At 41.8% G+C, this 24,074-nt stretch overlaps 2 protein-coding genes across 3 annotated transcripts; both read left to right on the top strand.

Annotated features, from left to right (window-relative positions):
- The first annotated feature begins 1,784 nt into the window (after nt 1-1,784).
- BTBD1 (BTB domain containing 1) lies at nt 1,785-17,651 on the top strand. The gene is made up of 8 exons (XM_065076473.1): nt 1,785-2,279; nt 8,393-8,549; nt 9,069-9,174; nt 10,759-10,956; nt 11,238-11,430; nt 11,930-12,017; nt 15,462-15,608; nt 16,506-17,651. Exons 1-8 carry the CDS (start codon nt 1,873-1,875, stop codon nt 16,662-16,664), a joined length of 1,455 nt encoding a protein of 484 aa, XP_064932545.1. The 5' UTR covers nt 1,785-1,872; the 3' UTR covers nt 16,665-17,651.
- A 148-nt stretch (nt 17,652-17,799) lies between these two features.
- Nucleotides 17,800-22,148, top strand: C11H15orf40 (chromosome 11 C15orf40 homolog). Of its 2 annotated transcripts, none has more exons than XM_065076486.1 (4): nt 17,800-18,016; nt 18,097-18,223; nt 19,228-19,355; nt 20,627-22,148. In XM_065076486.1, the coding sequence occupies exons 1-4, from the start codon at nt 17,957-17,959 to the stop codon at nt 20,753-20,755; spliced, it is 444 nt and encodes a 147-aa protein (XP_064932558.1). In that variant the 5' UTR covers nt 17,800-17,956; the 3' UTR covers nt 20,756-22,148. The 2 variants fall into 2 exon arrangements, with proteins under 2 accessions (XP_064932558.1, XP_064932559.1); XM_065076487.1 differs by having other exon boundaries at nt 17,862-18,016; nt 21,329-22,148.
- Nucleotides 22,149-24,074: the final 1,926 nt, after the last annotated feature.

The raw sequence follows: 24,074 nt of genomic DNA, 5'->3' as shown, positions 1-24,074 counted from the left end.
TTTTTTTTAAGAAGCAAACTGGCACCAAGATTACAAGGTGAAACAAATGTCTGGGGCTCATTGTCTACATGCAGAAAAGCCGTTTCAAAAGGAAATCTGTTACTTAACCTTTTCTTAGCTCTCACATCCAAAACTGTTTAAATTAGCGCATTTCGCTTCTAGCTGATCAGATCTGATGGGCATCCAGGTCACATTTCTCCTTCCCTTTGTCTCCTTTCCTGTTTTGTGTGAGCGTTTTTGTCTGGTTTTTTGCTAGTTTGTTTTGAACAAACCAAACCAAAACTAACTTTTCTATTTCTTTCATCTTTTTGCTGTTGTTTCTTCCCCCTCATTTTCTCTCTGTCTTTCTCAGCCCACCTCACAGGTCTTTCCCATTTTTTCTGTCTTGCAGAGCTTTGTCTTACGATTGCTTTCTCATCCCTAAAGCTCTCCTACATATTCTTTCTGCCCCAGCCGCTCTCCTTTTGGTTCTTTGGCACACCTTTCTCTCTTTTTTCCTGAACACTCTTGATCCTTGTTAACCTCCTCTAGCGTGTTACTGACACGTTCACTTTTTACGAACGCTGGAAGGTAAAAGCAGAAAGACAGCAATGAAGGAAACTCATTTATATCCAGATCACTCTATGACTGAAAAAAATTCCCCCCCAAAACTATTTATTTGTGTCCATGGTGTCACTTTTTCCCCCCTCACGATTTTTTCCATCTCTGTCCCTAGGCTGTCAGAGGAAATCTGCCCACCTTGGGACAAGAAAAGAATAAAGGTAATACCTTCATTCTTCTAAGTCAGCAGTATGATTTTATTTTTAAATACAGCCTCTGTGGAAAGCTACTTGCCGCTTTCTGGTTGGTATACTGTGTCTTCCTATGCCCTTTACCGCTATAGTTTACCCTGCTGAAATTGCTTCCATCTTGCTTAAGGTTCTCCAAAACTTGTTCTGCGAAACGGACCACATTTCCTTGGTCTCACTTTTGTCCTAATTATAAACCTAAACGCGGAGCGGTGACATATTCTATTCCTCTTTTAGCCACACGCTTCCATAAATGCTGACAAGTCAGTAGCTATGACAAATAGCTTTCAGCTCCGTCATTTAAATTGCTGCTGCGTTTACAGCACAACTCCAGTAGATGGCAAAATCATCCACCTTGTTTTGCAACTGACAGCGTTCGACAGGTTTCGTCCCCCCTTTCTTTCCTAAAAGCCACCACGATAATACACTAAAAATGATCCTATTTTGCTTGTCGGAATTTGCCAAATCAGTTCACCACCGTCCAAGGCCGTTAGATTTGATGGCTGCTGTTGGGCACAAACCTGCGCTGCCTCTGTTCTACTCGCTATCGCTGCTTTCGCTTTTCTCCTCGAAGTTTAAAACACAAACCCCCGAGAAGAATTGTAAATGGATTTAGTTTGTAAAAGAATTCTAAGGTACACGTACCAAGTCATTAATATTTCAACACTATTTCAGAAATAGTTAAAAGACGTGATCCGTCCCCTTTTTACCCTGTTATCGTAAGGGAGCGGGTGTTGTGAAGACGTATTTGCATTTCATGTGCCTAAAAACAGCCGCGAGATGCACGGATTCCCAAGTGTAACGACACAAATTTCCGTGCTCTGTGCTTCGCACGCTCGGTTTTCCTGTTGGCGGCTTTGTGGGCGCATTCCCGCCGCACACGCCCTCTGACCGAACACGGGGCCAGGCCGCAGCACGCCCCCGCGGGAACGGGCGGACGGGCCGCCGCCGCTCCACCGCCCGCCCGCGAGCGGCGGGGGCGCATGCGCGGCGCAGGGGCGGAGCGTGGTGACGTCGGGCGTGCGGCGGGGCCTCGCGTGTTGCCGGCGGAGCGAGCGGCCCGGTCCGGCCCCGCAGGGCGGCGATGGCGGCGGCCGGCGGCGCGAGTGCCCCGGTTGAGACGCCAGGCACCGCCACCACGACCACCAGCACCACCACCGGTGCCGCCGCCGCGGAGGCCGGCGCGGTGCTGCAGCGGGAGCCGCTGTACAACTGGCAGGCCACCAAGGGCTCGCTGCGGGAGCGCTTCGCCTTCCTGTTCTCCAACGAGCTCCTCAGCGACGTGCACTTCGTGGTGGGCAAGGGCAGCCCCCGCGGCGGGGGCGGGGGAGCGCCCCCCGGGCCCGGCCAGCAGCGCATCCCCGCCCACCGCTTCGTCCTGGCGGCCGGCAGCGCCGTGTTCGACGCGATGTTCAACGGCGGGATGGCCACCACCTCGGCCGAGATCGAGCTGCCCGACGTGGAGCCCGCCGCCTTCCTGGCGCTGCTCAGGTGAGGCCGCGGCGGGGCGGGGGCGGGCGGCCCGGGCACGGCGGCGCTGCTGGGCCGGCAGCTCCGCGCGGCGGGGCGGGGAAGGTGCGGCTCTGCGGCCGCCGGTTCCCTTCCCTCGCTCCGCGGTCCTGTCCCCACACAGCCCTCCCCGGCCCCGGGGCCGCTGCGCTCGTGTCCGTGGAGGGAGATGCAGAGAAAACGCGTCACCACCTTGTGGGCTGGCACGCAAGGTCACACCGCCCCGCTGGCACCTTTGGGTTCCTTCTTGCTCATTTCGCTGCTCCCTCTTCCCAGGAGAACTGCCCAGATTTTAAGGCAACTGATTGTTCATGCAGAAAAGTGCTTTGATAATGGTGGGTGTCGGGTTTGGCTTTGATTTTTGTTTAAAATAAGGTGGTAGGAATTAGTGGTTCCTCTGAGTGCTGCCACTGTACATCCACCTTCTAGTAATGGCTAAGAAGGGATAGAGGCTGTATAACATCTTTTAACTTCATTTGCTATTTACTTTGAAATTTTATTCATCTGACTGTCCACTTTTCTTTTCCAGCAGTGGTAATAAATTGTTTTGTCTTTTTACTGGAGACATATTCGTTGCCATCACACTTATTTGGTGTGCTTTTGGGTGGAGAGTGAGCATGCAGCAGAAGGGAGTAACTAAGTGATTTTTACACACAAACAATCCAAGTAAGACCATGAGTGCAGTGATGGCAAAAAGTAGGTAAAATGGGTTAGTGATTTCTGATTTGGGCGGAATAGGATCTGCTACTTCTCATGCTTACAAAACTGATCAGTTCATCTGCCACTTCTTTCCACTCAGTGTAGTGGTAAATAAAATTTAGGGTGTTCATAGAAACAATTACTGATAGTTTCTTCGTACATCAGGCTGTGGTGTGGTAATATGACTAAATTGCTTAACCTTAAGGTTTTTCTCAAAGACCCTCCTCTGATAGGCAAAACCTCTGTGAAGTGTGACACAGATTTCATTAATGAACATTTGGGAAGCAAGTAGTATTGCATGGGAATAAGTATGTAGTACCTTAAAGCTTTCTGTAATGGAAAAGCCCTGAAGTCACAGCAACTTTCTCGGTGTTTTGCGGCCTAACAGATAAGAAGAGTGGGAAGAAGAGCCGCTAAGTAATCATGGACACAGGATTTGCAGCAACTGATTAGAAAAAACACCAAAACAAGCCACTGTGCATCAGCAATCTCTCTCTGTTGCTGTTAGCAAATGAACTGTATTTATTTTGTGGATTCTTAGCAAAAAGGGAGTGGCAAGGTCAAGAGTTTGTGCAGCAGAGTGTGAGATAGTGGGAAGCGTCTTTCGAGCAAAATAGTTTCGGATTTTAAAAGTAAATGAATGTGCACATATATGTGTTTTTCTATATATGTGGAAGAAACACTGGACAGTGAATAGCAGATATAAGGGGAGAAGTTTGTTTGGATAAAAGTATACACAGGGAAACTGGAAGGTTCTCAGTAAAGAGGGTGGCATTTGGGAACTGTAGAAGTGACTGAAGAGATGATGTTAGAAGCAAACAAAAGCCATCTTGTCTTGGTAGAGCTGCTAGTACATAATGACCAGGGAACTTACGTAAGTAAACTGATTATACTTGTATCTTGTCTAAAAACCAGCAGACTGATGAACTACTGAGACATTTCTTCTTTGCTATGGAATATGAGTCAGCATTTTAGGACGTTCTTCCATATTGTTGCAATAAATATGAGTGGCCACAGCTGTTAAAAACATATCTAAAGAGAACTTCTTTAATACAGATCAGTACTGGACTTCTCCCATGCTCATACACACTCTTTTTAAGCATACCCACTCTAAGGCAACCTGTTATTTCCCTGGTGTTGGCCAGAACAGGCAAGGATTACACCTTGCACTGTTGGCCTCTTTTATCTGTCATTAGTAAATTGGCTGGATAATGATGATTGCCTTTTATAGGACCTTTCTTTAATCTTTGCAAAGACCAATTAGACGTGTGTTGGCTAGAAATTAAGTTAGGATCTTCGAATCCACATAGCAAGTGAACATCAGGGTGAAGTGTTGACGCAAAAACTTATAGGGACAATTTATTAATTCATTTATGTTCCACAGCTAGTTTCCATTTCATTTACTCGTGTGGTTTTTTATATCCTATCTGTAGTTGATGTGTTTCATAAAGATCTACTGACAAATGCTACTTGTAAATGAAAACCAAAGGGGAAGATTTTTGGATGAAATTTTCTCCGATTCTATTAAAAAAGTAATTCCGTCTGTATGTGTTTGGTGAGACAGAGTGTCATTTCTCTGTCCGATGATGTTAACTTTCATTGGTGTCAGTGTTTTCACAGAATCGACTGGGTTGGAAAAGACCTCAGAGATCATCAAGTCCAACCCTTGGTCCAACTCCAGTCCGTTTACTAGATCATGGCACTAAGCGCCATGTCCAATCTCAGTTTAAAAACCTTCAGGGCCGGTGAGTCCAGCACCTCCCTGGGCAGCCATTCCAATGCCTGACCACTCTCTCTGCAAAGAATTGCTTTCTAATATCCAGCCTAAATTTCCCCTGGCAGAGTTGAAGCCCATGCCCCCTTGTCCTATTGCTGACTGCCTGGGAGAAGAGCCCAATCCCCACCTGGCTAGAACTGCCCTTCAGGTGGTTCTAGAGAGTGCTGAGCTCAGCTCTAAGCCTCCTCTTCTCCAGACTAAACAAGCCCAGCTCCCTCAGCCTCTCCCCATAGGGCTTGTGTTCCAGTCCCTTCCCCAGTCTTGTTGCTCTTCTCTGGACCCGCTCCAGCACTTCAATGTCTTTCCTGAGCTGAGGGGCCCAGAACTGAACACAACACTCCAGGTGTGGCCTCCCCAATGCAGAGCACAGGGGAAGGATCACTGCCCTTGTCCTGCTGACCACGCTGGTTTGGATACAGGACAGGACACCATTGGCCTTCTTGGCCACCTGGGCACACTGTTGGCTCATGTTGAGCTTCCTGTCAATTAGTACCCCCAGGTTTTGTCACAAAATAGATGGTAGTTCTATGATTATGTTTGGATATATTAATACACAACTTAAAATCAGCTATAGTTGCTACATTTTTCTAACCGGGCCCTCTAAAATCGTAAATTTGTAGAGAGTATTTAAAGATAATGAACTGAAGCTTTAATTAATAGTACCACTGTAATTACAGTAACGTGTTTTAGGGTACCACTGTAATTACAGTAACGTGTTTTAGGGTACCACTGTAATTACAGTAACGTGTTTTAGGGTACCACTGTAATTACAGTAACGTGTTTTAGGGTACCACTGTAATTACAGTAACGTGTTTTAGCGTACCACTGTAATTACAGTAACGTGTTTTAGGGTACCACTGTAATTACAGTAACGTGTTTTAGGGTACCACTGTAATTACAGTAACGTGTTTTTTCCCTAGAGAAAGTGGGTAGTCCTCCTTGTCTGTGGGCTAAAATCTTAACTGTATGGGAAAATGGGAGCCTTTTAGTATTAGCTGGGGATTGGGAGAGAACTTTCTTAGAAAACAACTGGCTGAGCTCAAAGGCTTAGAAATGCCTGTGGTGTGTGTTTTGGCTTATCATCCAGTATTCCTCTTGCCTAAAGAGTCTGCAAACGTGAGCCAGAGGAGTTTTTTAGAGGCAGCTGACTACTGCAGTAGTTTGACAGATAAATCCCTAAGAGCTGAAACAATATCGAAGTCACAAAGTTTGAATCTGCTTCCCAATTAAACAGATTTTTTTAACGTTTGTAACTGTACAAATTGAGTAGCAGTGACCAAGAAAACGGAAGTTGTCTCAGTAGGATTCTGCTTTAGGCTTTCATTTTGTTGTTATTAATAAGATTTTTTTAAAAAATACTTAATTGACATTTAAAAATAGGTTTTACAGTAATTTAACTTATCCATTGATTCTAGTATAAAGGAAAGTGACAACATGGCACAGAGTCAGTCTTCCAAATGTCTTTGCAGAGGACTTTGGCAAGCAGTAAATAGAGGAGTAATCATGACTAACTTGGAGAAGATTTCTGCATGCTTTTTTAATGGTGAAAATATTTCAGCCCTCGGGAAGATGCTGAGACCAGGAAAGAAAGAAGTGCTAACGTGAGGGTAAAGAAAACTGGCATAAAGTGTGTGAGATGCTTATGTAAACTGAGTGAGTGAGTGAGTGGTCACTTGGAAAGTTGTTCTGGTCACTAAAAGTGTTCTTCCACTATGCACATACATACACACCCTGTCCTGGATGACAGTAAAATTGTTTAATATCTAAAGAGCAGATTGTTCCTATAAGTCTCTCGAAAGGGAGGAGAGGAGGGAAGAAGGCAAGGGGGAAGGATAAGGGATCTGCAGCCCCACTGTGTCAAGTGGAGCAGGGACAGCGGTATGAACACAAAGGTGTGCTCGTTCAGGTGTGCCACAAATGGCAGAGGTAACACACAGCCAGAGCTCTTGGCACAGGAGCAGAGGGACTTTTAGAGAGAAGACACACCTAGGGTTCCTCTTTTATGCGTAGATGAATGCATCATGGTCACCTGCATACTTAAGGGAAATAGGATTATACAACATTCTAGAGCAATGTACCTTTCTACCATTTTTTGTAGTTTTTATGGCTACCTTTGAACTTGGCAAATTAATTTATTTTTTTTTTTTAGTATTTGCAAGACTACAGTTGGTTTGAAAATGCAGCAAAGTATTTGCATTGCCAAAAACTTGAAATATTTAACACAAAAAACTGATGATGTGGCTTTCTTGGACACTTCTTGTCATGAGTTTTCTCAAAGTATGTAACTATATCACTTGTTCTGTAACTGTGACTCATTACACCCTGGGGTGGACAATGTCTGGAAACAGACAGTGAGGTTGGTAGTGCCCAGGAGCTCCCCACAACCTCTCCTGGCCTCGGCGAATACCACAGCAGATGGGGCCCAAAGTCATACACCAAATGAACTCGGTGAACATTTAGTGGATATTTATGTACATTTAACAGACTTTTTAAAAGGGAAACGGGTGCTTACTGAGGTGGTGTTGCAATAGCGTGGGACCTGAGCGTGATGTAAATGATATGCAGAAAGGGCTGGAGAATGCACTGGGTTTGGCTGGGGAGCGTCTCAATGTATATCCAGCCATACAGCAGGGCAGGGGTTGGAGCACAGTGCCTCAAGTGTGGCATTTATGGGATGGAAAAGCATCCTGTATCTCATAGATCTCATGGGATCTCATTGTGGAATTCCTGCATTTGCTCAGGTGTCCTGGTTTATTGTGTTTAATCATCTCCGTGTTGGGGTCAAATGTATTTTTGTAAATCACAGGCTATTCTTGATTATTGTCTGAAAAACTGATGAAATATCGCTAAGTTTATCTTCAATGTCACCTGTTGGAAAAGTTATTTTTAGGAAGTCATCTTTTCCATACAGAACCTTAAAATAAATCTTATCTTGTCTGGTCTCGAGTAACAGCTGCTCAGGAAACAGGGTTATTTTTCCTGGTTTTGGGGGAGGCTTCTGTCTTTCGGTTCACAGCTTATGCTAAAATCTCAGCCAATCATCCAGGCTCAAACAGTGGAGAGAAGCCAGAGTGTTTTGCTGTGGCAGGAATGGAAGAGTCAAGGTCATCTGCTAGAATATCGCTCCCTTTCCTCTCCTGTGAACACTACAGAATGGTGGCTTTGACAGGAGATGTTATCAGAGGACAAGTCCTTGACACTATCCTCCTGATGATGGGGAAGCCATCAGTAAACTACGTGCAGTACTGTAGCCATAGAGGGTTATGTGTTGATATTTAGAAATACAGCTCTTCCTAGTGAATCAAAAGAGCATGCATTTGTATGTTAAGTAATTCTGCAGCTCAGCTGTTGTTTACAGTTCAGTAACTATGTATAACAGCCGGATCAGTCTTGGGGAGTAACACATATTGAAATGTATGCCATTAGGTTAACGTAATATTCTTTCTTCAACCCTTTAACTAGCATATTAATTTGTAGAAATGCTACATGGTCAACTGTTGTCTGTTCAAAGTGTAAATGTTTTAACCTGTTTTCTAAATGCAAAGAGACTGTTACATTGTGCTCGACTGTCCCCCTCAAGATATGTTTTTATGATCTCTATTTGTGTGTTGGTTTATAGGTTTCTTTATTCAGACGAGGTTCAAATTGGTCCAGAAACAGTCATGACTACATTATACACTGCGAAAAAGTATGCAGTGCCAGCCCTGGAAGCACATTGTGTGGACTTCCTAACGAAGCACCTCCGAGCAGATAATGCCTTTATGCTACTTACTCAAGTAGGTAAATTTAAGCTTAGGTTTGGTTTACTAGGAAAATCAGTATTTGGAGGGAATTTACTAAATATTACTTTACAGTGGGTTTGCTATCACATGGTCTCATTTATGTATGAAAATGTCTTGTTGCTCTGTCAGTATTTTTACAGGCTCAGATTCTTATTAATGCGGAAGAAAAGCGCTTTTTAAAGATTTTTTTTAATATGCAATGGACTGGGACTTTTCAAATGGAGATGGTTTATTCTGCAGTGTATTTGCATGAGTCTCCTAATGTGATTCAGTTCACTTTTTTTAGTTGTTTTGCCAAAGCTACAAACATAAGCATGAAATTTGCATGTAGTGAATTCTCTCTAATTATGTTCTCCTTGGAGAATTTAAGTGCTCTTTAAGGTATAAGCACAAGGAATACTTAGACAAATCAACCTATTTCAAGTTATAGCTACACTAGAGTAAAAATACTTGCTTGTTAAGATCAGTGCTTCGTCAACTTTATGCTTAAGATGTATTTCTTCACCTTTTTAGGCTCGTTTGTTTGATGAACCTCAGCTTGCTAGTCTTTGTCTTGACACAATAGACAAAAGTACTATGGATGCAATAAGTGCAGAAGGCTTTACTGATATTGATATAGGTAAGTTACTTCGTGTGTCCTAAGCATGAAACTTCTGAAGGGAATTGCAGGGCACAAGAAGATTTTGTCACAGAAGCCCAGGATAGTTTGTCCACTGATCTGAGGATGTGGACTCCCAAGCACATCTTATCTCCTTGTCACGGGAACTGGGGTAGTTCGCTTCCCCCCTCATCTGCGCTCTCCTTTGCATGGGTGCCAACACAACAGCAGCTGCGGATCTTAAAATTTGGGCAGCAGCACCTGCATTTACATCAGCGAGTTTGCTAATGTGCAAACCAGGACATTGCATATGTATGATATGTTAATCAGCACAAGTTTTGTTATCTACGCCTGCAGAGCTTTCCTTTGAGATTCACTCCTGAGCAGGGTTTTACTTCGCTGGGTCCCCATTTGATTAGTGTTGATGTCCCAGGGTTCCCACCGTGGTAACACGATGCATTCGTTAAAGCCAATGCTTTCATTTGCTGAGTGTTGTGCCTCGTCCCTGAGGGATCCACACCTGCTTTTTGTGTGTAACAGGAATCATACTGTTCTGTTGCCACAAGGTCCTTTATTCAGAGTTACACAGATCAGGTACAATTTATCAAATCTGTTTAAAAAAATAAATCTCTCAACTGCTGGTTTCCATGTTTCTTCTCTTATGAAAAGCTAGCAGTTGTGAATTTGCTTACTTAATTTCATCGTTACTATGCGTGTCTAAGATTTTACTCCAGTTCAGCTAGACTGGGTGAAAAAGTCGGACTGAAGTAAGGTATTCCAGCTGCTTAAAGAAATTGTAAAGCCATTGTTAACTCATCTTCAGTGGGATTTGTAGCCAGACTGTGAGTGTTCATCTCTACACTTGATAAGTCCCAATCTGTTTTGACTTTCCAGTCTATTTTCTGTGACCACAAAACATGCCTTGCTTAAATTTGGGGCATATAAAAATTCCCAAAGATGACAGAAGATTCAGAATATGAAGACACATTTTTTTCAGACTTGTGTTCTGTGACAAACTGAGAATTTTTGTGTACCTGTTATTCATAAAATTACTAAGAAATACAGGAAAACATGAGAGGGTGCCTTGCCTTGTGTCCTGTGTTCCTCCTTCAAGCTTTGTAGGTGGCAAATACACAGAAGTGATTTTAAACATTGATGTATCTCTAAACTGGTTTTGTGTGCACCGCTGCTCCCTGTGTCTGTAGCTGATCCAGACTGGCAGGTGGCTACTCAGATGACAATATGACCATGTCATCATTGATAACTTTGGGTTTTTGTACTGTGTATTCACTGCTTGGTTGCTTCCAGTTTAGATCTTGCCCAAGCCCTGGAAATTCTTCAGGATGTTGGTTGTCACTACATAAGTTATATATAGTCACATTCTTAGGAGTGAAGAAGAAAGTTCATATGTTGTCTTAGCAGGAAAATGTTTTTTTAGTTTAGTGTCTATACACCATTGGGAGGTTCTTTATACATAAGTTGTCCTATCTTTGATGTCATGAGTATTCTTCGTGTTACTTGTGTAACATTTTAAGCTTACCTAATGCGTAGCACTGTCACTGATTTGGATGAAAACTGATCTAAATCTGTTACCTTTTTCTTCAGACACATTATGTGCAGTTCTAGAAAGAGACACCCTTAGTATTCGAGAAAGCAGACTCTTTGGAGCTGTTGTTCGCTGGGCAGAAGCAGAATGTCAAAGGCAACAACTGCCTGTGACATTTGGAAACAAACAGAAAGTCCTCGGGAGAGCTCTTTCCTTAATCCGTTTTCCATTAATGACTATTGAGGAGTTCGCAGCAGGTGAGTTTTGGGGTTCTTTGTTTTACTGTTAGATCATATCTCTGCACTGTTCACCTGTGAGTGTTTAGATGATTAACACTCTATTCTGTTTTTAATATTGTACAAATAAAAACTGTGGTGCGCATATGAAAGCAAAACATTCTGTAGAATATGCTCTGTCCCTTAGAAAATATTATTGTCATCTTCAGTTTGCAAGTGTGTGTGGTTTAAATACAGTAATGTGGTTTAAATACAGTTGCAGTAATTATTCAGATAATCTTAGAAGTTGTTTCTTTTCGCAGGGCCTGCTCAGTCAGGAATCTTGTCAGATCGGGAAGTGGTAAATCTCTTTCTGCACTTTACTGTCAACCCTAAACCTAAAGTAGATTATATTGACCGACCAAGATGTTGCCTTAGAGGAAAAGAGTGCAGCATTAACAGGTTCCAGCAAGTGGAGAGTCGCTGGGGCTACAGTGGAACCAGTGATCGGATTAGGTACGGCTTTTGGAACTGTTTGGAGGGGAGAAAGAAAAGAGTGGGAAGAGGGCGAACATATTACTCAACTTCCACTTTTTGACATAAGATACAGTACCAAACATGCTCGTTCTGTTGGGGCATGTTTGATCTTTATTTATTTTTTTTTTTTAAATGTTAAGTTGCGGTGCACATAAAATAGAAAGTAGCAAACAATAAAGTTCAGGAGGACTGAGTGTTCTAGAGAGACTGGTTGTTAGCTGCATATTCCTTTTTAAAATACCAAGTCTTCATCTCTTTTTATTTTGGACTTGTTCAAAAGAATCTAATTATTTTTTGTTTAGTGATACTGAATATCTTGGGGGATTAGCAAAGCTTTAACCTATAGAGCTGATACCTTACAAAGGGTTTTTCTTACTATTGAAATCTAAATAGGAAGTGTTATTCTTCCTTGAAATGGAAGAAGGCAACACACCCATCACAGTTGTTTAAATTCCTGTCTTGGCTTGTATCTTACAAGGTTCACAGTTAATAGAAGAATTTCCATAGTGGGATTTGGATTATATGGATCTATTCATGGACCCACAGACTATCAAGTTAATATACAGGTACAGTATATTCTGTTCAGGTAGGCTTATGCAGATACTACACTTGTACTTGTGAAAGGTTTGGGGTATATTTGGGTGGGAGCAGTTAATAGGCCAGGAATCTAACCTGTGTTTTGTCTCCAACAGTGGTCATAAGCAGATGACTAGGGAAAAGTGAGAACAATATGAACTCTTATCCCTTTCTGCTGTATTCTCCTGTCCTTTGATCATTTTCAGTAAAGGCTTTTCCTGAGACCAGTTTCTCTATTTAGTAGCTTCTGGTGAGTCTGTCTTCAGGATGTTTGTCCAGTCTAACCTTTAATTCCTGTAACCTTTCTGCAGAGGAATTTCCTAGCTTTGTAATCTGTTCTATTGTGCACAAAGTCTGTCTTTTAATAAAGCTTCTAGTAATTGAGGAAAGAATTCTTGGGTTTGCCATCAGCAGCTCTCTGAAACCAGTGACACAACAGGTAGTCACGGCTAAAAAAGCCCACTATGTCATCAGAAAGATACTGAAAACCAGATAAAAGGTGACATTGTGTTGCTGTATGGAAGCCAGGTGTGCCCGCACCTTCTGTGCACTTCTCAACATCACACAGCAGAATTAGAAAGTAGAGAAAAGAGTTGCTGTTACTGGGACCTTTTTGGAAAGATTGACATCTTATTTACTACTGATTCAGTGTTGGGCAGAAGGTTGTATGTTACTGTTACCATAACTTCTTCCGTAAAGTTACTTCAATTTTAGGTTTGCTGAAAACATTGTCCAAGCATGGGAATCTCCCCAGTTTCTTCTGCTAGTAAATCATTTATTTGTATTGCTGTTCTGCAGGCTTCTGTGTGAAGACCTTATCCGGCTGTTACTTGTTTTATATCTTCATGCAGTTTAGCCCCCTGGAAAGTCTATAGGGCTTTTTGCTGCTGTTGTGTTGAATTATTTAACATTGGTTTCAATGCTTTCAGATGGCTGTTCCTAAACCTTCTTTTGGCCTGCTTAATTGTATTTGAACCTTTCTATTTTAATTGGATACACCTTCATACTTCTATAGGATGCCCTTTTCTGTTTGTTTATTTCCAGTAATAGCCTTTTTCCTCTTTTCTCAAGCCTTTTCTAATAGGTGATATGCATCAGTACTGTACTTGGGCGTGTGATGTCCTTCAGTAGTCTGCGCGCTTCTTAGAAGGATTTGATTTTCTTAATTGCTTTTTTTAGCTTCTTTTGAACAAGCTTCCTCATTTTTCTCTTTTTGAAATTTAGCACAGCTGTGGTGGACTTGCTTTTGTTGTTCAGGTGGGAGTGTTGGCTCTCAGTGTATTATGGACCCTGTTACATAGTGTTTCCATTATGAAGTTTTGAACCTGATCCTGCTTCTCAGTCAGTACCAAATCAAGGGTTGCATTTCTTCCTACCGAGCAATTGCTTAGCAAGCCCATGAAGTGCTCAGTGATAGCATCTAAAAATGTCACCCCTGCTTCATGTCCTGATATGACACTTGCCCCGTCTGAGCGGGTAATTGAAGACACCACTAAAATTGTATTTCCTGCTCTTGTAGCCTGTTTGGTCCCTCTTAGCACCTTGTAGTCAGGATCGTCTTCTAGTAATATTGATCCAGCACTGTATTTTTTTCCTTTTTAAGTATGGAGTTTCAATCCATTTGAATTCTCTTATTGAAATTATTTTGATTTCATTTTAAGTTTGTACCAAGGTATTAGGATGCTGTGACTGGCAGAGTTTTACTCTGTGCTGTGTATTTTCTAGCCTGCTACTATCACATCGCATTGATTGGTTTTTTTTTTAGGTGTGTGGGAAATTTTGTGAAAGAATCTGTGACTTCATTTGGGCAGAAATTTCCTTGTCCCCGTCTTACTTCGTGGACTTCCAGCATGTGTTGGAGCTGCAGTTTTGGTTCATTTCTGACCATCCTATTCAAATGACAGTTTATTCGTATTCCGTTCCCTATTTGGTGATTACTATTCTCTGATAATCTTATGCTTAAGGGTAGGAATTTTGTGTCTGTCTCAAGAAAAAAAAATGTGCCTTTCCTCTTATGATGTTCCAACCAGAATGCATCTGGAATGAGGTTTTGAAGGAATTTGTTGGCTTTTCCCCATTCTTCAGTTTAAAAGCTTGCAAGTTCCTCAGTTTGAAGTGTCATGACTTTGGTTTTCTAAACTATATGACTATGTAAATGAGTAGCATAGTGCACTAGATTGAGTCTTTAGAACAAAATAGTTGGTACTGAGGACCTAGCAGCTATACTATACACACACAGTATATATATATATATATATAGCTATACTATATATATATATTGGGGATTTTTGCTTTGGTGGACTCCCTCAGTGTGCTTGCTGGATTTATTTCATCTGAAAATAACTCAGTTCATGCAAGGCGAACCAAAACATATTAAGTGGGAATGATCAAGAGTTTCACTTGAACACCATGCTCGTGATCCAAACAGAAAGGCCATCCATCTTACACAGGTTTTCTTTATTCTGGAAGTGTCCCCAGTTCCTGAATCTTCTCAGACAGGTCTTTAAATCCTGCCTCTCTACCTTTCTTCTTGGATCTGCATCAGTACTATCAGAGCTTCAGAGTTAAACATTTTATACTTGTCTTAAAATAGTGATAATGTCTGTTGCAAATACATCTTTTATGTGAAAGGGGCCTAGGACTTTGGCATTATAATTGTTAATATTTCTATTGGGTGTGGCTGGGAAAAAATAGAGCCTATAATGGGGCTTAATCTCATTTGGACAATATTAAAAACTGTATGGCAATTTAATAATAAAATATTAAAATTGGTAAGATTCTTGTTAGTGCAGTAATAATGAGAAGCGTTCGTGTTACTCTGGAGCTCTGATATCTGGCTTCTGTGATCACCAGCATGGATCACGATTGCTATGCAAAATGAGAAGTGAGGTATCTGCTCTTACTGCATCTTAGCTAGTGATTCCTATTTGCCACTAAAATTGAAGGCAAAATAAATAATACGTAGTTTTACACTGAATCTAGAACAGAAATAAATTGCATATAACATAGGAGCACAAGTTCTTGTTTTCTTTTAAGAATGTATCATTGAGTGCTTACCTTATCTTGTTTTCTAGATTAACCACAGCCAGCAAATGTGCTTCCCTCACGTGGGCTGTGTAGGTGTACAAAGATCAGCAAATATAAGTGCAGGCTTATATGTAGTATATGAAGGTCAGAAGCTGAAGGTCTGAGAGCTCTTCACCTCCCAAGCAAAGACTATAACGTGGTTGGAGCCGAGTTCAGTCCAGCCTGCTGGGTCAGCCCAAGCGGTATCAGGAAATTACACCTACTTTCCAGTTCTGAGATTGCACCATCCTTGCAATTAGACTGGGTGGAGTAGGCAAGTGTTTGCTGGTAATCTTCTGTTGTGCGTACAATGAGGATCTTTCTCAACCTTGTAAACCTAAAAATACTATTTTTGTGTTTTCGTACAGATAATTGATTATGAGAAGAATCAAACACTGGGACAAAACGATACTGGATTTAGTTGTGATGGAACAGCCAGTACATTTAGAGTCATGTTCAAAGAACCCATAGAGATTTTGCCAACAGTTTGCTACACGGCTTGTGCAACGCTGAAAGTAAGAGTGCCTAACAGTATGGAAGAAAATGATATTTTGATGCAAGACTTGTTCTTTTATCTGTCTTTCGATGTGAAAGTGTCTTCTAGATCTTTAATTTGTTCTAAATTTAGTGCTGAAAAAGGATGTAGTTAAAATCCACAGTAACCTGTAGAATTGCTACGTCTCTTTTGTGCCACAGCGCAGAATTCATAACCGGATCCTTTGTGCCTTCCCACTTTCTGTCTTGATATAAGTGTTGAAATGAGTCCTAATGAAGTGACTGGTTCTATGTGGGCAAAAGTATTATCTAGAGTAAATAATCTGGCAGCTCTCTGTCAAAAATCAGGTTTGATTTCTTTTATCAATTCTAACCACTTAGATATTCTAACCACTTAGATCAAGAAAACTGAAAGCTTTTTTTTTCCTCACTTCTTCTATGCTGAAATAGAGGAAAGAATTATTTGTTCTAGGAAAGTCTCCCCTTAATGTTATGGGCAAATTGATTTCTCAAAAATCTTTTAATATTCTTTAAAATATAATTCTCTATACATCAATCAAAGTTGAGTGGGTTGGAAAAAAAAATGTTGCACATTAAAAGAAGCTGAGGCAGGAAGGGGAGAATATAGACAACCTGTATGGCAAGGAGAAATACTAGAAAACATATATTAATTACCGGTTGAATAAAATCAAGTGATTTAAGTCTGCTGTCAGATAAACCGGTTTCGTTATTTAGACATAGGGCAGTTGCTTCTGTTTTCTGTGATTTTTTTTTTCTTTCTATATAACTTACATGATGTGGGTACAGAAATCTTATACTATTAAAATAACCTAAGTCGGTAGTTTCTGAACATCAACATTTTAAGGGTCTTGCTGCCCACTGCCCTTCAGTTGCTGATCTCTTCTGATGGTTTTCAGGGTCCCGATTCCCACTATGGAACAAAAGGTTTGAAGAAAGTAATCCATGAATCTCCTACTGCTAGCAAAACGTGCTTCGTCTTTTATAGTTCACCCGGTAACAACAATGGTACATCAATAGAAGATGGACAGATACCAGAAATCATATTTTATACGTAATTTCACATGATCATCTCGGATGTGTCAGTGTATTATTGGACTTCAGCTCACTACTGGCGGCAGTTAAATTTTGTGAGATGAGATGAATGTGCGAATGTCTTGTTTGAGACGAACCAGAAAAGCTATTTTCTCTGCATCGTTATTGGCAGAAATTTTAAAATGTCAAGTGGAATAAGTACTCTGTATATTGAAAAAGATTGTTTTAAATAATATCTTGTGATTAATTGCTTTGTATTTTCACTCCTTCAGTTCTCATGTAGTGAATCTAATTGTTTGAACTGGAAAATCCTTACTCATTATGAACTTCCTATATATGTTTTACCCAACCTGTCCTAAAAAGACAGTAAAGCTGCTGCTGTAGCCCCAGCTTACACTTTGTCCCAAAATGACCCTGGGCTGACCCTATGGACATGAATTGCTACTGTAATTTTTTTAAGTATGTCAGCAAAGCTGGATTCCTATTGCTGTCATCTTGACTTTTTGGACGAGCTGCGGAGAATTAATAGACTTAGCACTGCAGACACTGCCTGCAGCTGCGCTGAAGAGATACTGAGTCAAATTCAGCAATAAACAGGCCTTTCTGGAATTTCTCTTAATCCAGAGGGGCTGTTTTGGAACACAGAGCTGCTTATGCAAATAGCTGCTGTATATACATATGTGCCTCTAAGAAAATGTAAAATGCAAAAATGAGAATATAAGACTTATAATGATTATTATTTTATCATTGGACATTCTAATGCTAAAAAAATAATATGAACTAAAGATTATTTGTGTGCATCTACTTTTACAGATGGCATACACTGATCTGATGCCATTGATGTATGTATATAGCATTTGGTGTTGTGCAATGTGTGGTGTGTAGTTCTACAGACACGTAGTAGAAGTTTGTGTACAGAATCCTGTAACCTCCCACGAATTCTGCTGAAGTAAGAATTTCAGAATATGGGAGAAGGAAAAAGCAAAACAACAAAAAGCAAAAGAACCACACCGTCCTTGTTCTTCTCTGGTTTATCTTTACAGCGTGTGCTGCAGTTCTCGGGTCTCGGCCCAGCCGTGCGTTTCTAGCCGCGGTTCCGCTCGCTCAGGACACGGGGGCCTGGCTGGAACCGGCACGGGCGGGGACAGCGACCTGCTGCCAGCCGGGCCCGCTGCGGGGTGCCGGGGTCCCGGTGCCGGGGGTCCCGGTGCCCGCGTCCCCAGAGCCGCTCCCGGGACACGCGGACCGGCGCAGCGCGCAGGCGCAGCAGGGGGGGGCGGGGCCAGGCGGTGTTGGCGGAAGGGCCGCCCGCGCTATGCTGTCCCTCGCGGGCTGCCGTCGGCTGTGGAGCGGCGCGGGGGCCATGCCCCGAAAGGTGCGCGGGGAGGCTGAGGGAAGGGCCGGGCTGTGTGGCGGGTGGCGGCCGCCCTGACCGCGCCTGTTCCTCTGTTTCAGGGGAAAGGATCCGGGAAGGAACCCGCGGAACCGGGCGCTGCCGCGGGACCGGTGGTATTGGCGGGGGACGGCTGTGTGAGGGTGGCGGTTCGCGCCAAGCCCGGCGCCCGGTGCAGCGCCGTCACAGGTGGGTCTGCCTGGCCCGGGACGTGGTGCTGCCGGCCGGGGAACGGGGCGTCTGAGGCCGCCGGGCGGGGGTCCCGGGCAGCGGGGTGCGGGGTCCGGGTTCTCCTGAGGAGCAGCGCGGCCTCTCCCGCTCCGGGGTGGCCGGCGGCGCTGGGAGCGGAGCGGGACATCTCTTTTCTGACGGGTTCTGCAGCCTGTCTCTAACCCATAAGCTGGAAAAAAACCAAAAAGCTAAAGAAAGTAATAATTTTACACTTTTCTGAGAAGATAGGAGTGGCTCTCCCGGGCAGGTAACGCTAGGTGGTGCCGCTAGCACGGTGTGAATTCCTCTGTACGCTTTATTTTTGACAGAATAACAGCACACACACTGACCAGCGCCTCCGTCTGACGTGCATTGTGTGTGTGCTGTTTGTATGCCAAGGGGTTGGGCGTTTTCCCTCAAACTGTAAACATTTGAGCTAATAAAACGTGTTCTTTTCTACAAGTCTCGTTTTGCTCATGTACAAATGTAAACTTCTAAATATAGATACATATATGAGGCAAATGTAGTGGGCTGGACTAGAGTGTTCAGGCTCAATTGGCAATGCAAGGGAATTGTTGATGGTCAGGCTGGGGGCACACTTATTTCTCATGATTTTTTGGGTGGGGTACCCTGATCTGTATTGTGTTCTGTGATGCTGAGCTGGACTGCACCTGCAGCAGAATGGGCAACAGAGGGGGCTTGGAACCGTGCCCGGGTGTGTGAAAATGGGTGATTCACGGCTGCACTCTGATACGGCTCTGGAGGCTTCACTGCTCTTGGTATTGAGGGATTATCACGGTACTGGCTAACAGCCTTTCTGTAGGGGAATTTGTGAAGTGTAAAAATGTTGTAACCCGCTACTCTACAAGTTCTTTTTGTATGAAATTGAAGTGCCTTTGAAAACATAAATATTCACTTTATAGGAGACTGTAAGTAGATGTTTTAAACGTTTTGAGTGTAAAATCCTTAAATATTTGTTACAGATGTGACAGCGGAAGCAGTAGGTGTAGCTATTGCTGCACCTCCATCGGAAGGGGAGGCAAACGCAGAGCTGTGTCGCTACCTCTCTAAGGTGCTAGAAGTGAAGAAGAGTGAAGTTACTTTAGACAAGGTACCTCCTCTTTTTTTTTTCCCCCCATTCATTCTTAAATTGAAGATTTTGAAACCTACTCATTGAGTACTGGGAGCTGCTCTCCAAGTCGAGTCCAAAAGATACTTTAAAGGTGTTTAGCCAAGTTAGTGGAATGATTCACTGTGAACAAACACAGTGTGAGAACCACAACAGGTCTTGAGTTCTTTAAGTAGAATAGTTCTCATCATGATGTATTTTCCAAATCTGAGTGGTTTGTGTTTTCTGTATTCTTCAAAAATTCTCTCGTTTTCATGTCAAATGCAGTTCATAAAATCTGTGCTTCTTAATTTTCAGAAGTAATGTCTGTATTTGAATGAAAATTTTCTGACAATGGACTGTCATATAGCCAAGAGCATATATAAGCACTTGAACTATAGCAGGGACTCAAGAACTTCTTTGTATTAGAATTTGCGTGTCTTGACTTTGAGTGGAAACTCTTTGTTTTATTCATTGCACTGAATAAATAATTTGTTTTATTAATTCATTTTACTTAAAGCCGGTCTTTCCAGCCATGTTCATTTATAGTTTATGAACATAAGAGCACAATGCAAAATTGTGCTTTTTAATTTTTTCTGTTGCTTTAATGTAGTAGTTGTAGAACTCTGTTAAAGGTCAGTGGTAAATGGCAACGTGGTCAATGAATTGAGCATTGTATTGCCAGAAGGTAGAGGTGCAAAGATTTGATTCTTGTTTTCTCTGAATTATGGGCAAACTACTTCATTAGCTTATCAATGTTTTACAGATAACACTGTTTTCCTACCTTAAAGGTATGTTCGAGTTTAACTAGATTATTCTCATAAGTGCTAAGCAGAGCTGAACATAAAAGGGACCGGTGTTGTCTGACCTTCGTGACTCAGTTGTTCTGACCTATGGTGTCCAAATAATTACGTGCTCGTGTTTGCTTTTCACAAGCCACTGTTTGTTCTTAGTGAAGCATTGTGTTACAGTCTGTATTTTACCTGTGGCTTAGATTTTTCCATCCTGATCTGCCAAGTGTAAACAGCAAGTGAATTTTGGTACTGGTTGCTCTCTTATGTGCTGCTTGCTTTATGCTAAGTGCTAACATGAACAAGACCAATCCAAATTGGGAAATTAATGGGAAACAATCTGGTACAAAACTGAGGTTACCAGATTTCTATGCAAGGACCTTGATTTTCATCATCAGCCAGCCACACTGCTTCCAAAGTCTGTTTTTAATTTCAAATTTCATGCTATAGTTCTGTATAGTAAAGGACTTTTTCCTCCTTCAGGATGGCCACTGTGGGCATTTCAAGCTTTCTGCCAGGCTGCAGATTAACAAGCAACTTGTTTCTCATGGTTTACTGAATACTAGCAATATGAAAAGAGGTTGCAGGTTTGCCAGTTCCTATGTAAAATAGCCTTATTTCCAGTGATAGAAAAACAGGTCAATAATATTTAAAATAACCGTTGTATGAATCTGAATGTCTTATAGGTTATACAAGATGTGATTTCATTTAGTTGATATTATCAACCTGAGAACTCAGCTTTAGAGTACCTTATACTCTGTGGGACACAACTCGGAAGAAGGATTTGAAAATACACAGTTATCAAATATATGTATATATACACCCACTTTTTTTAGAAAACAACAATGCTTATCAGTTGGAGTCTTGCTTCTAGATGATACAAGTGAATTACGGAAACTTACCACTCCTTGCTCTTCGTTCCAACCTATATAAAGAACATCAATTCAGGGCATGCCCTGAGAGCTGTATCCAATTCTAAAAGGAGAATAGACATTGTTTTCTACCTTTCACATCACTAGAAAGGACACTGGTGAACTATCTCTTACCACTGTTAATTCTGCATACCAATGTTTTAAGAATTGTTTTGAAATACCTGATATGTTGGCGTTACAATGGGATTTTTTCAGAATGTGTATTTGGTGCTGATTCTCTGAAAGATGTTTTTTGTGTGTGTGTCTAAACCAGGGTGGTAAATCACGTGACAAAGTGGTGAAGATTTTGGTATCGATGACACCAGATGAAATCTTAGAAAAACTGAAAAAAGAAGCTTCCAGTTGACCTAAAACCAGAGCAAATGGGACAAGGCATCTTGGTAAACAGACTGATCTTTGTTACATAAATTTAGTCCTGTTGAGAAAGTGGGTAATGTCTAAGGATAGATGCTTCTTCTACCCCCTCTTGTTAATATAACTGCTGTATAGTTGAAGTTTTTGTGTTGGTTTGGTTAGAAAAACTTGTCTTTACTGAGGCTCCGTATCTGCTTCGGCCACTACGGACTTTCCCCTTTGGAGAGTTTCCTCTTGGTAAGATTTGTCCTTTTTTCCTGCTTTCTCAACAAACAGTTTAGAAAGCTTGTTTCTTAGTGAAACAAACTTTAACGAAGTGAAAGGCTTGGGGTGACATGTTTCAATGTGTAAAGTGATGCAAAAGGATGAGTCTGTCTGGATGGTAAAGACCCTAGAAGAATGTTCTCTTCAGTATCTAGCGGTAGGTACTGGGTGCAGTTTTGCACTGTGTGCACATATGTTCATCTAAAATAAACATATTTGAGGCCAATATGCTGTTGTTGATCACACAGGCAAGTTAGAAGTGGAATCACCCAAGCAACTGAAACAAAACCAGAAGTTTACAGTATGAAAAACTGCCCCAGAGCCTGGTAATTGCATACAGTGTCACTTCATAACGCTGCGTAGTTAGTTTCCTGAAAAGCAAAGATAAAATCATGTATCTTTACCAAATGTATGTCAAGTGTAACGACTATTTTTAATAAAAGGGGTGAAAAGTATTACCAGACTTTGTTTTGTGTTTATATTAAAAAAAAATAAAGTTCCCTAGAAGTCCCTTATTAGAATGTTATTTTTAAACAGGTCTCTTTTTGCAGTATTTCCCTGGTATTCCAACCCACAGAGAACTGAGCGGAGTCATTCATAGAACAGAACAAGAAGTCTAAAACAAAATGGGCAACTATATTCCAGTCTCAGGGTAACGAGGTGGCTTAACTTCTTAGTCAAGCTTGGGAGGTCAGCGTAACATTTAACTACTATTTCCCAAACATGGATGTGATATTGCACATGTCTCTGGTAGGAGTTTGCTTTTTAATCTACATTGCTGCTGATGTATTAAATTGTTCTATCTTTACTATGGTGGTCATACTTCAAAACATGTATGTGTAAATGTAATGCCTAAATTTAAAAAGAAAAACTGTTCTGAAGCTTTGCTTAAGGTTTGTCACACCTGCTTCTGGAAAACAATGTTATGAAGGCAAAAGTTGCAGCTAAATTTTTTTACCAGCTTCATGCAGTGCAGACTTCATAGCTCATAATTTAGGTTTTCATGGATAAATGTCTTTTGCTTTAGGAAATTATTTCTGCTTCCTGTTATTCTGAATATTGCAACAATTGTTTTTAGAGTGAGAGAACTGGTGCTTGTCAAGATGACAGCTCCTTCAAGGTGACTTGTTTTAAAGATGTTATTAAAAATGCTATTTTCTCCTTTGGACGGTGTTTGGAGAGCTAAGTCTAAATTGTGAGTGCCATTTGTGTGATGGTTCACGTCTGGGTTCTGTATTTTCTCAGGCTTTTGGTCAGCCATATGTTGCCTCAGTTGCTTTTGGTTATTTATCCTGTTCAGTCTGTATAGGCTGGTTTTGTTTTACTGTTCTGTCAGTTTTGATTCATGGCTCCTTGCTGTTTCATCTGTTCTTGGCCAGCAGAGGGTACCATGTCTTGCAGGAAAATTAAGGCAAAGTAAGCCAAAACTACGTATTTATTAATTTTTCTTATTTCCTAAACTGCTTTTTATTGTGAGTAGAAAAGAGCAATCCAAAACTGAGGAATCCTGCATTTATAAGATATTTTGAATTAGATGCTGCAACAGTCATTATAAAGATTTAATTTGAATGCGAATACCATGTGTTACATTCTATGTATTATATACTGTATTGAAATAGTGTGTTAGACTTTCCCATGACTTCAGACCCAGACTGGGGAGGAGCTGGGCAGGCTCTTCTCTGAAGTACGTTTGTCTTCAGTTGTGATTATCTACAACAAGAGCCAGTTTAATCTTTCAGTTCGCCCTGTCTTGTCAACAGGTTCTGCCTGGTGTCTTTGCCAGCTTCTGCTTCAGAGCTCTCGCCTTTCCTGAACCCCTTCCGCTGGCATTCCGCATCTTCCTAAACAGCTAAAGTAACTCGAAGACAAATAGGGTGACTTCAGTGTATTATGCTGTCGTTCTTATGTAATGTGAGCCAGGCATATTGTCATATTCGTCACTTGTCAATGAGGAGAAAAGTACCGTTCAGCTAGGAAGTTTATTAGTCCTTGGGGGAACAACCACCGTGCCCTGCTCCCCATTGCACTTCTGTTTCCTATGGCATTTACAAGTGCGGAGGAGGGAGGAGCCATTTATATAACACCGGCTTTGTGCTCGGCCAAGTCAAGTACTTTGTCTTTTGTCTGGATTGTAATATGGCATTTCAGACTCACTTTAATCTGTCCAGTGCAGTCATACAGTATTTTTTCAAAACTAGTTGCGGCTGGCTGATTTTTAGCATTGCTTCTTAGGAAGCAGAAATATTATCGGTGGCATGGATTGAAGCCTGAACTTCTGTTGCTGGAGGCTGCGCAGTTGAGGCCTCAGTGATTGTGTAGAAAAAGCCACAGCAGATGGAAGCCACAGTAGCAAAGTAGAGGGTTGGCAATTAAGTTCTGGG

Source organism: Columba livia, chromosome 11 (genome assembly GCF_036013475.1).
Source record: "Columba livia isolate bColLiv1 breed racing homer chromosome 11, bColLiv1.pat.W.v2, whole genome shotgun sequence".
NCBI classification, from domain to species: domain Eukaryota; kingdom Metazoa; phylum Chordata; class Aves; order Columbiformes; family Columbidae; genus Columba; species Columba livia.
Note: the sequence above shows the minus strand (reverse complement) of the source record. Positions and strands in the feature narration are given on the sequence as shown.

Bases quoted from the DNA above. Each gene is read 5' to 3' on its own strand.
- BTBD1 (XM_065076473.1), top strand. From the start codon at position 1,873: ATGGCGGCGGCCGGCGGCGCGAGTGCCCCGGTTGAGACGCCAGGCACC. The intron at 10,957-11,237 runs GTGAGTTTTGGG...TTCTTTTCGCAG, and splicing joins TATTGAGGAGTTCGCAGCAG to GGCCTGCTCAGTCAGGAATC. The intron at 15,609-16,505 runs GTAAGAGTGCCT...GATGGTTTTCAG, and splicing joins CGGCTTGTGCAACGCTGAAA to GGTCCCGATTCCCACTATGG.
- C11H15orf40 (XM_065076486.1), top strand. From the start codon at position 17,957: ATGCTGTCCCTCGCGGGCTGCCGTCGGCTGTGGAGCGGCGCGGGGGCC. The intron at 18,017-18,096 runs GTGCGCGGGGAG...CCTCTGTTTCAG, and splicing joins CGGGGGCCATGCCCCGAAAG to GGGAAAGGATCCGGGAAGGA. The intron at 18,224-19,227 runs GTGGGTCTGCCT...TATTTGTTACAG, and splicing joins CCGGTGCAGCGCCGTCACAG to ATGTGACAGCGGAAGCAGTA.